At 44.7% G+C, this 14,058-nt stretch overlaps 2 protein-coding genes across 2 annotated transcripts; both read left to right on the top strand.

Moving 5' to 3' along the window:
- Positions 1–476: 476 nt before the first annotated feature.
- Positions 477–8,327, top strand: atp6v1c2 (ATPase H+ transporting V1 subunit C2). Its single transcript, XM_060051958.1, has 13 exons — positions 477–742; positions 912–1,203; positions 1,847–1,914; positions 2,299–2,384; positions 3,447–3,541; positions 4,631–4,722; positions 4,828–4,923; positions 5,129–5,197; positions 5,812–5,904; positions 6,148–6,235; positions 6,469–6,566; positions 7,054–7,183; positions 7,872–8,327. Exons 2-13 carry the CDS (start codon positions 1,078–1,080, stop codon positions 7,962–7,964), a joined length of 1,134 nt encoding a protein of 377 aa, XP_059907941.1. The 5' UTR covers positions 477–742; positions 912–1,077; the 3' UTR covers positions 7,965–8,327.
- Positions 8,328–9,071: 744 nt separating this feature from the next.
- On the top strand, positions 9,072–11,467 carry kcnf1b (potassium voltage-gated channel, subfamily F, member 1b). The gene has a single exon (XM_060051959.1). It carries the CDS (start codon positions 9,536–9,538, stop codon positions 10,901–10,903), a length of 1,368 nt encoding a protein of 455 aa, XP_059907942.1. The 5' UTR covers positions 9,072–9,535; the 3' UTR covers positions 10,904–11,467.
- Positions 11,468–14,058: the final 2,591 nt, after the last annotated feature.

The following is a 14,058-nucleotide window of genomic DNA, read 5'->3' on the forward strand; positions in this document are numbered from 1 at the left end:
ACCACAGGTTGAAAAAAACTTTTCGAGGGTACTCAAAATGAAAATAAAAGTGTGAACATATATTTATAGATAGGCTATATGTATCTTAAAGAAGTTGTGGTTACTGGTATAGAGTTGTGTTTATTTATTATTCATTTTAATCCTCATTTTCTTTTTCGGATTAAAATGTCTATATCGTAGCCTAATTGAATTATAACGTCGCCAAAACGACTTATTGATATATAGGCCTTGGCCTGGAGATATATAGCTAAGGAGATGATATTATCTAACGTCGAACATTAAGAGAATGGTCGATAAATGATTTGAAAGCAAAACGTTTTGTGGTAGTGCTCATTAACAAAGAAATGAATAGGCCCAAACTGGGAATGGACCCTCAACATTCAGTTGATCTATCGTTATGGTTGACCATGAATGCAATTTTTTAATTGCTTAGTCCGTCTATCATTAACTATTCTGACCGCGGTGACCCGGTCAGGGCGGATCAGGCCTATAGTACTGGCACGTAAGCATCATCGCGAATAAAACAGATATTGGCATAGCTTTGTGTTAGAATGTATAGCACAGTAATGAGAAACGAGGATCTTGTGATCAAATTTTCCCCGGGACCTGCTCAAGGAAGATGTAAATAATATCATTTCACTAACGCGTTGACGCTTCTCACGCGTAACTTGGGACGCGCTCAGTAGCGAATCCCAATGTGTATCTCTGGTGCAAGGACTGCTCAGAAGCAATACAATTAAGTGTAAGTATCCTATTAACAATTTCTAGTTTGTGTATTTGTTTTATTGTTTCATATTTCTGACGTAGAAAAAAAAAGCTACTGCTCTTTCAATCGAATTGCAATATGCTAATTTCATTTACCAATCGATTACCAAAATCAAATCAAAAGTCTGTCTATGTTCTCCTTATAGGTAGGCTACTTCCTTGACCATCGAGGAGATTTATTTGCTCACGGTCAGGTTCCTCGGATCTACTGCGCTTCACACTACGCACATTTCGTGCCAAAGCAATTGTTTGGAGAGACGCCGACTGGGTTTCAGATCTGTAGATAAGTCGGCTATTTCCCTGAAAGTTGCAATGGAGTTTTGGTTACTATCTCTCCCATTGGATAAAACGAGCGTAGCCAGCCTGGAGAAATTGAAACGTACCATCGCCAAAACCAACCTGGCCACTTGCGGCAAGCTCTCCATCCCTGAGCTCAAGGTAGGTTTTTTCACTTTCTCCATCTATTCATCTTGCTGCAAATGTTTTTATTCATTGTGTCTATCTATTCACTATCTTGCTGCAAATGTTATCTGTCAAATACTTATGTTCAAGTCAAGCACACACATAATAGAATAATTGCATGTTTGTGTATCAGTGTATTGTTTTTGTAGTCCTGTATGCAGTAGAGGTAAGAGTAGCTGAAGTGGTTCAGGGTGTTTGGTGTCCTTCTTCGGTGATGAGCGGGGCTCAGGTTGCTTCTTATTGCTGAATAAACATTTCCATCTCACTCATGTTCAATTTCTGTCGGTATCGTCTACACACACACTATGGCTTCAGCTTGTTTTCCGAGCTGGTCCCCACATTTAAACTAAGGAATATGAACGAAAGCCAACAATCGACTGCCAGAAGTTGATGGGGACCCCCCCCCCCCCAACCCCCCGAAAGTGATTCAATACAGTTAATAAGTTAGTGAGAGACATTATAAATGCAATGCTATTGCTCAGGTTTCCTGGTCTCGGTTCCCAACAGACTTTCCAAATACTGTACAAACACAAACACACACACACACACACACACAATATCGGAGTATACGTTTGGCCAGACTGTAATGTTGCCCCCCATCCACCCGCCCTCTGCCCAGGTGGGGACACTGGACAACCTACTCAGTGTGTCAGATAACCTCAGCCAGCTCGACACACTTACGGAAAGGTAAAACGATCGCATGAGTGAATTCTACTTTGTGGTCAGCATGTGGAGTGAAGCACAGTGCGCCCCGTCCTCATGCCCTTGACCAATGCTGAGCTTAACTAGACCAGTGCTGCTCCCCCTACGTCTTCTTCATGTGCGTTGCTTTGGTCCTTTTTGGGGGTAAGAGCGGCAACGGCATTTGTGGTGCTTAACACACATACAGATATTGTTGTCTGAAAGAAGATTAAAATATGAAATAGTGAACATTTTAATAGATACAATCTTTAGCTCTACAATCTTGATGAAGATAACCCAAACGCAAACTTGCTGTAAGGCCACCAAATGTTGCTGGACCTGTTTAAAATGAACGAACGGTGTAAATGAATGATTGTGTGGTCTACACAGTGTTATTAAAAAGACATGCCACTTTATGGGAGAGGTGATGGAGCAGGCCAGTGACAAAGTGCTGGAAAATGGCCTTGTAAATGGAGGTATGCAAACACACACACACACACACACACACACACACACACACACACACACACACACACACACACACACACACACACACACACACACACACACACACACACACACACACACACACACACACACACACACACACACACACACACACACACACACACACACACACACACACACTAAATCCACCAATCGTCACCAGTAGCTATTACGTATACTCTATAGTCGTATTACAAGTATACAAGCCTTAAGCAATGCAAACAAAGACACACATTTTCACAATCCTCCGTTCAGCTTAATTAAACTTTTGTTTAGGAATTATAATACTGTTTAATACTTATAACACTGTATAATAATAACTGTAAATGCTGTAAAATCTTTAATCTTTATACGATAATACAACTATCTTAATGTGTAAAGATAGTGTGCCCGGTCTCACAATACTGCTATTAGATTAGGCAATACTGGCTGAGCATAATGGGAGTGTTACAAACACTAACACAAGCCCCATTTGGCCAGGTTGACATCCAAGACTCAAGACCAATGTGTTTCTCTGACCATGTCCTGTCCGAACAAGCTCATTAAACAAACCAATGAATCCAATTGAAACTGCTATCCAATGCTAACAACAATGTCTGGTCATTCTTCCCCATCAGACCACAGTGGGGTTCGTCCATCTCCTTCAAAAGCCTATTTCCAGGCTCTTAGGGGTATTCATTTACTAGCTATATTCAATTTGAGTTGCAGTGTGCACGTGTGTGTGTGTGTGTGTGTGTGTGTGTGTGTGTGTGTGTGTGTGTGTGTGTGTGTGTGTGTGTGTGTGTGTGTGTGTGTGTGTGTGTGTGTGTGTGTGTGTGTGTGTCTGGTGTGTGTGTGTGTGTGTGTGTGTGTGTGTGTGTGTGTGTGTGTGTGTGTGTGTGTGTGTGTGTGTGTGTGTGTGTGTGTGTGTGTGTGTGTGCGTGTGTGTGTGTGTGTGTGCGTGTGTGTGTGTGTGCATTAACACAAATGCATGCTGTGTCCGTGCGTTTTCTATATGGATCAATGTATGTGTGCTTTAACTGCTTTTCCAGTGGACCTGGTGAAATATGTGACCAAGTTCCAGTGGGACAGAGCCAAGTACCCCACCTCTCTGCCCCTCAGGGTCCTGGCAGACAACATCAACAAGGTACCTCATCCTCACATGGCACAGCCAATCAGAATGCTTGAACTGTGCCTTCAATAATAAATGCATGCTTTTGGAAGGAGGTGGGGTACGGGGAACAAAGTTACTGCAGGGACGAAACCTCAAAGACGGCCAGAGGCATATTGTGGACCTTTACAATGCTAGGGGGGGTCAGGGAGGTGGTAGCAGTTCCACGCTGAGCTCAAATTGCCCCTCGTCATACATACAACATACACATACATACATACATACGTACGTACGTACGTACGTACGTACGCACGCACGCACGCACGCACGCACGCACGCACGCACGCACGCACGCACGCACGCACGCACGCACGCACGCACGCACGCACGCACGCACGCACGCACGCACGCACACACACACACACACACACACACACACACACACACACACACACACACACACACATACATACATACATACATACATACATACATACATACATACATACATACATACATACATACATACATACATACATACATACATACATACATACATACAGCAGCTCAGGGATTGGACTGGGATTAACCAAATGTGTTGCAAACATTTAGAAGAATATACTATTTAGAATACGGCTTTATTGTCCAGCCGGGCTCTAGAAATATACTTTTAGCCACACCTCAGAGACAATAAAACATGAAATACAGACACATATCCCATAAAACAATTACATACAACTGTTATGTTTGATTGCAGCAGTTCGTCAGGTCTTATTTATTGAACGCTTCGTGTTGGTGCAAATGACCTTTTGTAAACAATGCAATGTTATTGCTTTGCACTTGGTTCCATTGAAAATCCTTACTGTACCAACAGCGTTATGTTGTTGTTTCACCTTCTTCTGACAAATGTGCTTATTGCAAGACGCTTTGGACAAAAGGGTCTGCTAAATGCCCTAAATGTATATTTACATTGCGTGTTGCCAGGCTGGTTTAAAAACCTATCAGGGCAGAACTAAACTGGTAGGAGGGGATGGCTGATGTCCTGTATAACATGATTGATCATCATGTCAACTGTGGCCGATTATTCGCCCCTCTTGTTCATGTGTTTGTGAATGAACACGCCAGCAAGTGTCCCAGGTGGATGCCGAGTTCAAATCACGGGCGTCGACGTACAACAGCGTCAAGAGCAGTCTGCACTGCCTGCAGCGCAAAGCGGAGTGAGTGGACGGACCGTCGTGTGGGGCAGGGACTGCCATCGGTTGTTCCTGATGTACACTAACGAGCCGTGGTGTGTTTCATCTGACCCCTAACCCCCCCCCCAGGGGCAACCTGCATACCCGCGGGTTGAATGACATCGTAACCAGAGAGGATCTGCTGGAATCGGAGTATTTAACCACACTACTGGTGGTGGTTTCCAGGTACGAGCCAATAGAGTTTCATCATGATTATGTGCGTATAATAGGTATAATTGTACTATAATAATGAGCTATTTGGGCAATTGGAGACATTGTAATGCAAGGAGTAAAGTAGGCTTACTCTGAATCTCATCATTGATTAATGCAGGCCTTTTCTCCCACTCCTCCATGTGTATGTGATGACCGTTTGGGGGTCCCGCGGTCGTAGGGGGGACTATAAGCAGTGGGACAGCACCTACGAATCCTTTTCGCTGTTTGTGGTGCCGCGGTCCAGCAGGTAGCGTGTGCCCGTTGGTTTGCGTCCAGCAGCCATGTGATCCATGTCTTAATGCACGGGCCGGGGAACGGTTCTTTTTAGTGCCAAAAGGATCCCGGGTAACCACGAGTGTTCCATTACCAGCTGAAAGTAAGAGTCCTGTTCCCGACAAAGCTTGTATCGGTTGCCAAGGGAGGGCGACAGCGACTTGATATGCAGGGACTCCTCCAGGTTTGAGGCTGATATTGGGATCATAACACAAAGCTTTCCTTATTATGCTCCGATTCTACATACAATGATACTTATCATAAAATCAAAAAAAATTATGTCATATTTATACTGCATTCCTCTAAACACAGATGCATGTTGCTTGTATTGCTATCTTCTAAGCTAATTTAAGGTTATCCAGATGTGCCCATCAGCACTACCCTGTGTTGTTGTGTTGTGTGCATTAGCACTACCCTGTGTTGTTGTGTTGTGTGCATTAGCACTACCCTGTGTTGTTGTGTTGTGTGCATTAGCACTACCCTGTGTTGTTGTGTTGTGTGCATTAGCACTATCGTGTGTTGTTGTGTTGTGTTCATGTTTTTGACCCTTAATATTTCCCCCTGGCCGTCCGGCGGCCCGTCCCCCAGGATGCTGTACGAGGACACCCAGTGCGGGGTCTTCTCCGTCATCCTGTTCAGGAGGGCTGTCAGCGACTTCAGAGAGAGAGCCAAACAGAGCAAGTAGGCAAGACAGAGAGAGAGAGAGAGAGAGAGAGAGAGAGAGAGAGAGAGAGAGAGAGAGAGAGAGAGAGAGAGAGAGAGAGAGAGAGCGAGAGAGAGAGAGAGAGAGAGAGAGAGAGAGAGAGAGAGAGAGAGAGAGAGAGAGAGAGAGAGAGAGAGCGAGAGAGAGACTGGTCTTCTCCAGAGCTCATCTTGTGTTGTTCTGAGGCAGTCGCCCAAACTGTGGTCATGGAATCCACACAGGTTCACAGTGCGTCAATGCAACATGGAGGTGGAGGAAAAACACCTGCAGGAAATACAGAGGCTGAACGTAGACAACAAGGAGCAAAATGTGAGTGGTGCTTGGGTCAAGATGTGCTTGTGTCGCTATATGCTTACGCGTGCGTGTGAACATGTGATCCTTTCTTGATGATTTGAGTGTAAGTATATCTATACATGAATGTCTGATAGTATATTGATGTGTGTTTGTTTCCGGCTGCAATGCCGTCTGATTGTGTGTGCGTATGTCTGTAATGTGTGAATCTGTGGTAGTATATTCATGAGTGTGTCTTCCTCTTTCCTCAGGTAGTGTTTGTGCGTTGGCTGAAGGTCAACTTCAGAGAGGTGTTTGTTGCTTGGATTCATCTGAAGGCATTGCGGGTGTTTGTGGAATCAGTCCTCAGGTCAGTATCAACCATTCATCCCTGATGAACTCCCCCATCCCTAATTGCATAACGAGGTTCTGAAAGAATATGACTTTGGCAGTTTAAAAATATAAAAGGGATTCCAAGTTGGATGAGCGTTTTAGAGAATCAGTAGGAAACAATCAGTCAAGGAGTTTAGACCAATCACTAGGCACACTGCCCACAAACATACCACATGTTTGAGTCTTGAAATTGTGTTTGAAATTGAATCCAAGTGAGAACGAGGTGTGTGTTCTGGCACGTAAATATCATACTTAGCATTGTGTAGAATCTTATCCTAGCTATCCTATATATGGGGAATGGTTTAACCAACAGCGACTGTTAGTGCTTGGCCCTTGTTTCTATGAACAACCTTAGTGTACCGACAGCGATATATTTCCCTTTCTTCTTCTAACTAATGTACTGATTGTACGTCGCTTTGGATAAAAGTGCCTGCTAAATGCCCTGGATGTAAATGTTGTGCTAGGTACGGGCTACCTGTAAGCTACCAGGCGTTGTTGCTGCAGCCGGACAGGAAGCGTGTGAAGAGGCTGAGGCAGGAGCTGTCCTCCCTCTTCATGCACCTGGAACCCTCGGCCATGTCCAACAAGGTCGACGTAAGAAGGCCCTTCACCATTTCACATGGGACGGGAGAAAGCTGTGTTGTTTTGGGTGTTGAGGGCAGAGAAAGCATGCATGCATACGTGTGAAGCACAAAAAGCAAATGCAACAGGGCCATGTGACTTATCTTCAAGATTTGATTCGCTTCTTGTTTTTTCGTAGAAATGTGTGTTCATATTTGATCATATTTGAGTACTGACTAAGCCCAAAATAGATAGAATTGTGTGATGGAATAATGCATCATTTAGTATTTCGGCTAGATTGTGCGTGGACATTGTGTTAGTAGCTGTTATATATCTTTATTTACTGTATGAATAAAAAGCATGTTGAATCAGGCTCGATGTAAGAGTGTGTTGGATTCTCGCAGAACGACTTCATACCACTTTTGGAATGTCAACCAAAGGTAAATGATATGATGGATCTTATCTGTACTGGTGGTTCCACAAACGGAGGTATGCTCTGTGCAGGTTAACTGTAGTTGGTAGAAATGGTGCAAAAGGACTCAAATAGCAATGGTATTTTAGTGGAATCAATGGATATTTTTATATAGTTATATAGTTGATGGATATGTAGTCCTCCACTTTATTACGATCTGACAACTACAATCAGATATTGTTTTTTTTATTTGCTCCTATTGACCATGCATTCGTTAATTTGCTCTCTGTCACCCTCGGTCCCTTGCAGGCCAGCTTTGATGTCCCAGAAATGATTCAGCAGGAGTACTTCTCCTATATCTGCTTCCAAATCAACACCAACATGTTGGACACTGGCAAGTAGCGGCCGGAAGAGCCAGCAGGGTCATTCTACAGGAAGTCCCGCCCCTCATTCTGCATCTTCTTTTTCCCGGAGCCAAACAGAGGTGATGCAGGAACGCTGCAGGATTTCTCATGAAACACAAGTTGGGTGTCCAAACACAACCATTGTGCATGTCTTCCATGCTAGCAAGGATTGCCCACACTACTAAAGCGACCCATACATTTGTTGTTATTCTGATGGATCCCTTCATACCACACTGTTAATATGGTCATCGACTGTAAAATAAAATATACATATATATGGGGTGGGGGGGTTGAAATCTATATGGGGAGGGGGTTGAAAGTGGTACGATTATTATACAGATGATGCTTAATCTCATTAGGAATTTAGGAACTAAATCTTTCATGTCTTACAGTCTTATTCACAAATATGTTTCTAGGATTTTACAAAATAGCCCAGCAAACCCACCAAGTTAAAGGTCATTATAAATAAAAGGTTGAAAGGTGAAACCACTTGTCTTTGACTCTGTACAACTATTCAGTTGAGAAGTGAATGTGTTTTGTGAATGTTCCCTATGGGCGCATTCATAATATATAAATTGAGCTACTATTAGTTAGATACGTTGTTGATATTATTTCATTCCTTCCTTTTCCTTCCTTTCCCCAATTCCATGTTCGTGGTTGCTATGTTGCAATGAGATCTGAGCCCTTGCCTATATGGTCATGATGAGAAGGAATTATCCTTGCAGCCATCGTCGGAGCAACAAGTAGGCTCATGTGAGCTGCTCCGTCAACGGACTGTCGTTACGCGCCGTAACGACATTTGCAACAAATGGGCGCCAGAAGGCGCAGTTGAGGCAGTCGAGAACCAGGCAAATGCGCTAACCATATAAACGATGAAATTGACATTATTACATTTTCGTTGTGCTTTTTTTAAGTTAAACTGGCAATATTAAGGTTGCGAGATGCTCTGTGAAATGTTAAATTTGCATTCCTTTCGCCTATATGTTCCATTATACCAAATGCACGATCTCATAATATTACAGAGATAGTAAATAATTAGGATTAGCTAAAATCTATCACCTGCCTCCCATACGGTAATTGTAGGAAAAATAGCCAAGCGTGTTTGTGCGCGCGCGTGCGCGCGTGTGCGTGTGTGTGTCTGAGAGAGATCGCGCGAAGGAGACAGAGTTAGAGAGAGAGCTAGAGAAAGATGACAGACAGACAGACAGACAGACAGACAGACAGACAGACAGACAGACAGACAGACAGACAGACAGACAGACAGACAGACAGACAGACAGACAGACAGAGACAGAGACAGAGACAGACACAGAGAGAGAGAGAGAGAGAGAGAGAGAGAGAGAGAGAGAGAGAGAGAGAGAGAGAGAGAGAGAGAGAGAGAGAGGGAGAGGGAAAGGGAGAGGGAGAGGGAGAGGGAGAGAGAGAGAGGGTATAACTTGGTATCCATCTTTTCCGTTCATTTTGGCAGAGAATTAACAGCAAAAACAACAACAACACCACCAACAACAACAACAACTTACTGAGTCCTAAGTATCGCCTCTCATTGGAAAGTCCTCCTTTCTCTGGAATATGTGGACCATACCCAAGCCCAGATACAAGAACGGTTCCGCCGGGGAGGAGAGTGAGGATGAGATCGCTGTGAACATTGGCGGGGTGAGAGTGGTGCTTTTCGGGGACGTTTTGAACCGTTACCCGGAGAGTCGCCTGGCGGAACTAGTGAACTGCTCACCTCAAAACTACGACGGCATCTTGTCTCTCTGTGACGACTTTGACCCGGGCAGAAACGAGTTTTACTTTGACCGAGACCCCGATGCCTTCAAGTGCATCCTTGACGTTTACTACTTTGATGAGATTCACATCAAGCGAGGCATTTGTCCCATTTGTTTTCTCAAGGAGATGGAGTTCTGGAAGATCGACCCCAGCGTGCTGGACGAGTGCTGCAAAAGTGACCTGAGCGAGAAGGAGGTCGAGTTGAAGGAGATCGCCAGCAAGGTGCTTCTCATCTTGGAGGACATGGACAGTGAGCCCCCCGTGACTCGCTCTGAGCGGTACCAGAGATTCCTCTGGAAGATGATGGAGAAGCCCGGCTCTTCGTTGGTGGCGCGCGTCGTCGCCATCGCCTCGTTCCTCTTCATCCTTGTCTCCTCCATGGTGATGTGCGTGGGTACCATCCCGGAGCTCCAGGTTATGGACACCGAGGGGAAACTCGTGGAACACCCGACCCTGGAGGCGATAGAGACCGCCTGCATCTTGTGGTTCACCGTGGAATACATGCTGCGTCTCGCGTCCTCTCCAAACAAGCTGCACTTTGCCTTCGCGTTCATGAACGTCATCGACTTCATGGCCATCGTACCGTTCTACGTCGTCCTCAGCCTCACCTACCTCGGCACCAGCGCCATGATGGAGCTGGCCAACGTTCAACAAGCGGTGCAGGCTCTTCGTATCATGCGCATCGCGCGCATCTTCAAGTTGGCACGCCACTCGTCCGGGCTGCAAACCCTCACGCACGCGCTCAAGAGGAGCCTCAAAGAACTGGGCCTGCTGCTCATGTACATGGGAGTGGGAATCTTTGTGTTCTCTGCACTGGCCTACACCATGGAGCAAAGCCACCCGGAGACTCTGTTCAAGAGCATCCCGCAGTCTTTCTGGTGGGCCATCATCACCATGACCACGGTGGGCTACGGAGACATCTACCCCAAGACGACGCTCGGGAAGTGCAACGCGGCCGTGAGCTTTCTCTGCGGGGTGATAGCTATCGCTCTGCCCATCCACCCCATTATCAACAACTTTGTGGTGTTTTACAACAAGCAAAAGGTGCTGGAGACGGCTGCCATGCACGAGGTGGAGCTGATGGAGTTGAAGTCGGGCAGGAGCGCGCGAAGAACCAGCGCGACTCCAGGCGACTTGCAGCAACCGCGTGCGCGCACAGCACAGTGACATGCGTGCGTCCCCATCATCCCTGCAGTTGTGCAAAGTGTGTTATGGCACAGGAACGGCGTTGCAAGCATTTTGGACAAATAGAATACCGTGTTGATAGGGCTTTATAACTAGCGTTATTGGCGGTTTTGATATCTGTTTTGATTAATCTCAATAGTGTGCATGCCTCTATGTGTCTATATTCACGCTTTTATGTTATACGTTGTAAACATTAAAAAACAAAACATTGGAAACGATATTTATTCATATTTTTCTTCTTCTTTTTAAAATAATTATATTTGATTTGCTGCCTACAAAACAAAGCTGCATGACATTACTGTATTAACGGATTTGTTTGCCCGTGGTATTCGCTTATTCTAGAATAACGATGATGTTTTTTTCTGTGGCGTTGCAATGTTTTTCTCAGTAAAATAAAGAAATTAAAAGCAACATTTTTGTTCAAGTGTCTCCTGTGTGTGCGTGTGTGCGTGCGTGCGTGTGTGTGTGTGTGTGTGTGTGTGTGTGTGTGTGTGTGTGTGTGTGTGTGTGTGTGTGTGTGTGTGTGTGTGTGTGTGTGTGTGTGTGTGTGCGTGCGTATTCCTCCCCATGTCGGCTGCGTTGTCTGGCGTATGTGTTTCTGCAGGTTTAACCATGCGTGTACACTGCGTATACACAGCCACTGGTCTGTGAGAATATTCTCTCTCCCCACTCCCAGTGCCCCCGCATGGGGAGTGGGGGGGGGGGGGGGGGGGGGGGGGGGGCTTCAAAGTGTAGCCGCAGCCGCCCACGGTCCGGGCTCAAAATATCCCCCCTCATTTTAGCCCCCATCCTCTGGACGAGGGAGAACAGTGCGTCCCCGCCATTGAAAGCAGCGCAGAGAAATACCTTAGATAGTTTTTTTTGCTTTCCAATGAGTTTCCAAAGTAATGACGAGTCACATCTAGTACAATGTAATGTCTGTCCACAAGGACGTATCTACATCAACTTTTTTTCAGTTGCATTCAGCGGTTGATGAAGACGACAGGTACAACGACTTATGGGGTCAGATTCTATCGTTCTTCAAACACGCCCTCAAAGTATAAGCTCAGGCTATTATTTTTGCATGCAATTAGTGGATGTTAAAAGATGAAAGCAAGGACAAAAGAGAGGCATTTAAATACCGACAGGCGTCTCCTTTTATCAAATATAGCCCTGCATATTTTATGCATCAGCAATCTTTTCAGATGACTTGGTCACACACATCACACACACAGTGAGAGACACGGATACACACGCACACAAGCACGGCACACTCAAACTCACTCACACACACACACACACACACACACACACACACACACACACACACACACACACACACACACACACACACACACACACACACACACACACACACACACACACACACACACACACACACACACACACAGAAACACACAAATACACACATGCACACATCCCCACTCTCTCCCACACACACACACACACGCACACACACACACCCCCACACACAAACACACACACACACACACACACACACACACACACACACACACACACACACACACACACACACACACACACACACACACACACACACACACACACACACACACACACACACACACACACGTTTTGTAGCCGAATACCAGTAAACCAACTCTTAAACATGATTATATGAATCCTGCATGTAAAGTTGTAGATACACTTGGGAAATGAAGGGGTTAAACGGCATTGTCAATATCCACCTCCATCCATACCCCGCCCCCCCACTTACCTGCGCTCTGGGATTCTTTGTGGGGAGGAATCCCACGATCACTTGCCCTTCACAGCCCTTACTGGAGGTTATTGTGTCTGTGTTTTTGTGTGTGTGTGTGTGTGTGTGTGTGTGTGTGTGTGTGTGTGTGTGTGTGTGTGTGTGTGTGTGTGTGTGTGTGTGTGTGTGTGTGTGTGTGTGTGTGTGTGTGTGTGCGTGCGTGCGTGCGTGCGCGTGCGTGCGTGTGTGTGTGTGTGTGAACATACAGATATTCTGACACAGATGTGATAGCTGACAATCTGAGAAAAAAAAAAGCTTCTTACACAGCATGTATACTTTACATATGCATCTTGGGGTTTTACCCGTCTCATATTTTCTAACTGCCTAAACCATAAAATGACAAACCAAGTTTTCACACAGCCACTGCTTTTCGGTTGTCATGGTTTCCGTCTTTAAATAACAGCCATTACATTCATTATATCAGGCTCAATGAAGCCAAATAACAGACCTGACCCGACATAGTGAACAAACTATACACAGTAAATCACAGGACATAATTAAGCTTCACCCTGTGACAAGAACATTGTGAATGCCACATTATGACACATCACACGTCCTTGTCATAAAAGATATTAGTTACCCGGCTATTTTATGTGTTCGGAAAGGAAGGCTCTTTTTTGTTATTGTGCCACAAAAGTGAAGGCGATTATGCCACATTTTCTTGTGGCAAACTGCCTTCACAAAAAATACAAAAAAAACGAAAAGAAATACAACACTGCATGTATGCCAGACTCTCAGCCAACATTGCTCTCTAGGTCTTATCTTCTTCTTTCTAAGTGTCGTTAAGGTCAGTTATCCCCACGTCTCACACATTCTATTCATTATTGATGAATTGCCTATGCAATGGTTTATGCATGTGACCATTGAAACCCTTAAAGGAGCCACGCATAATACTACTGTGTATCGTATGTTTCTGCTCAGTACATTAAAGTGAAAACATTGTTCTCTCTCCCGTTATACAAATTAAAGCAGTAAAACCATGCTAGTTACCGCTTGATAGTGTGTTCACTTTTAGATTTGACTGGTCAGGATAGACAAAGAGCATCACAGTCTAAGCTTATGTTGAAAAAGGTCCCATGACATGACACCAAAAAGTGTGAGTGTGATTAACCGTTACAAGCAGTTTTGAAAATCATGTCTCTTATGACATCACAAGTGTCCATCTAGATGTATGGTGGCATGTCATGGGACCTTTAATATATTTTACCCAGTTATATCTGCTTATCAATTTACCTTACCATGAGAAGAAAAAAATTGCAAACATTGCATCAAAAAATTTGCCTACTCATGTGATTCAAGCAATCTAAAAAATAATGTTTACGGTGGTCACTAATAATTTATGCCGTAATTGAACATGTAT

The sequence above is a fragment of the Gadus macrocephalus genome, chromosome 5 (genome assembly GCF_031168955.1).
Source record: "Gadus macrocephalus chromosome 5, ASM3116895v1".
Taxonomy (NCBI): Eukaryota; Metazoa; Chordata; class Actinopteri; order Gadiformes; family Gadidae; genus Gadus; species Gadus macrocephalus.

Coding starts and splice junctions, on each gene's coding strand:
- kcnf1b (XM_060051959.1), top strand. CDS start 9,536: ATGTGGACCATACCCAAGCCCAGATACAAGAACGGTTCCGCCGGGGAG.
- atp6v1c2 (XM_060051958.1), top strand. CDS start 1,078: ATGGAGTTTTGGTTACTATCTCTCCCATTGGATAAAACGAGCGTAGCC. Junction 4,723..4,827: donor TGCCTGCAGCGCAAAGCGGA/GTGAGTGGACGG, acceptor CCCCCCCCCCAG/GGGCAACCTGCATACCCGCG. Junction 4,924..5,128: donor CTACTGGTGGTGGTTTCCAG/GTACGAGCCAAT, acceptor CCGCGGTCGTAG/GGGGGACTATAAGCAGTGGG.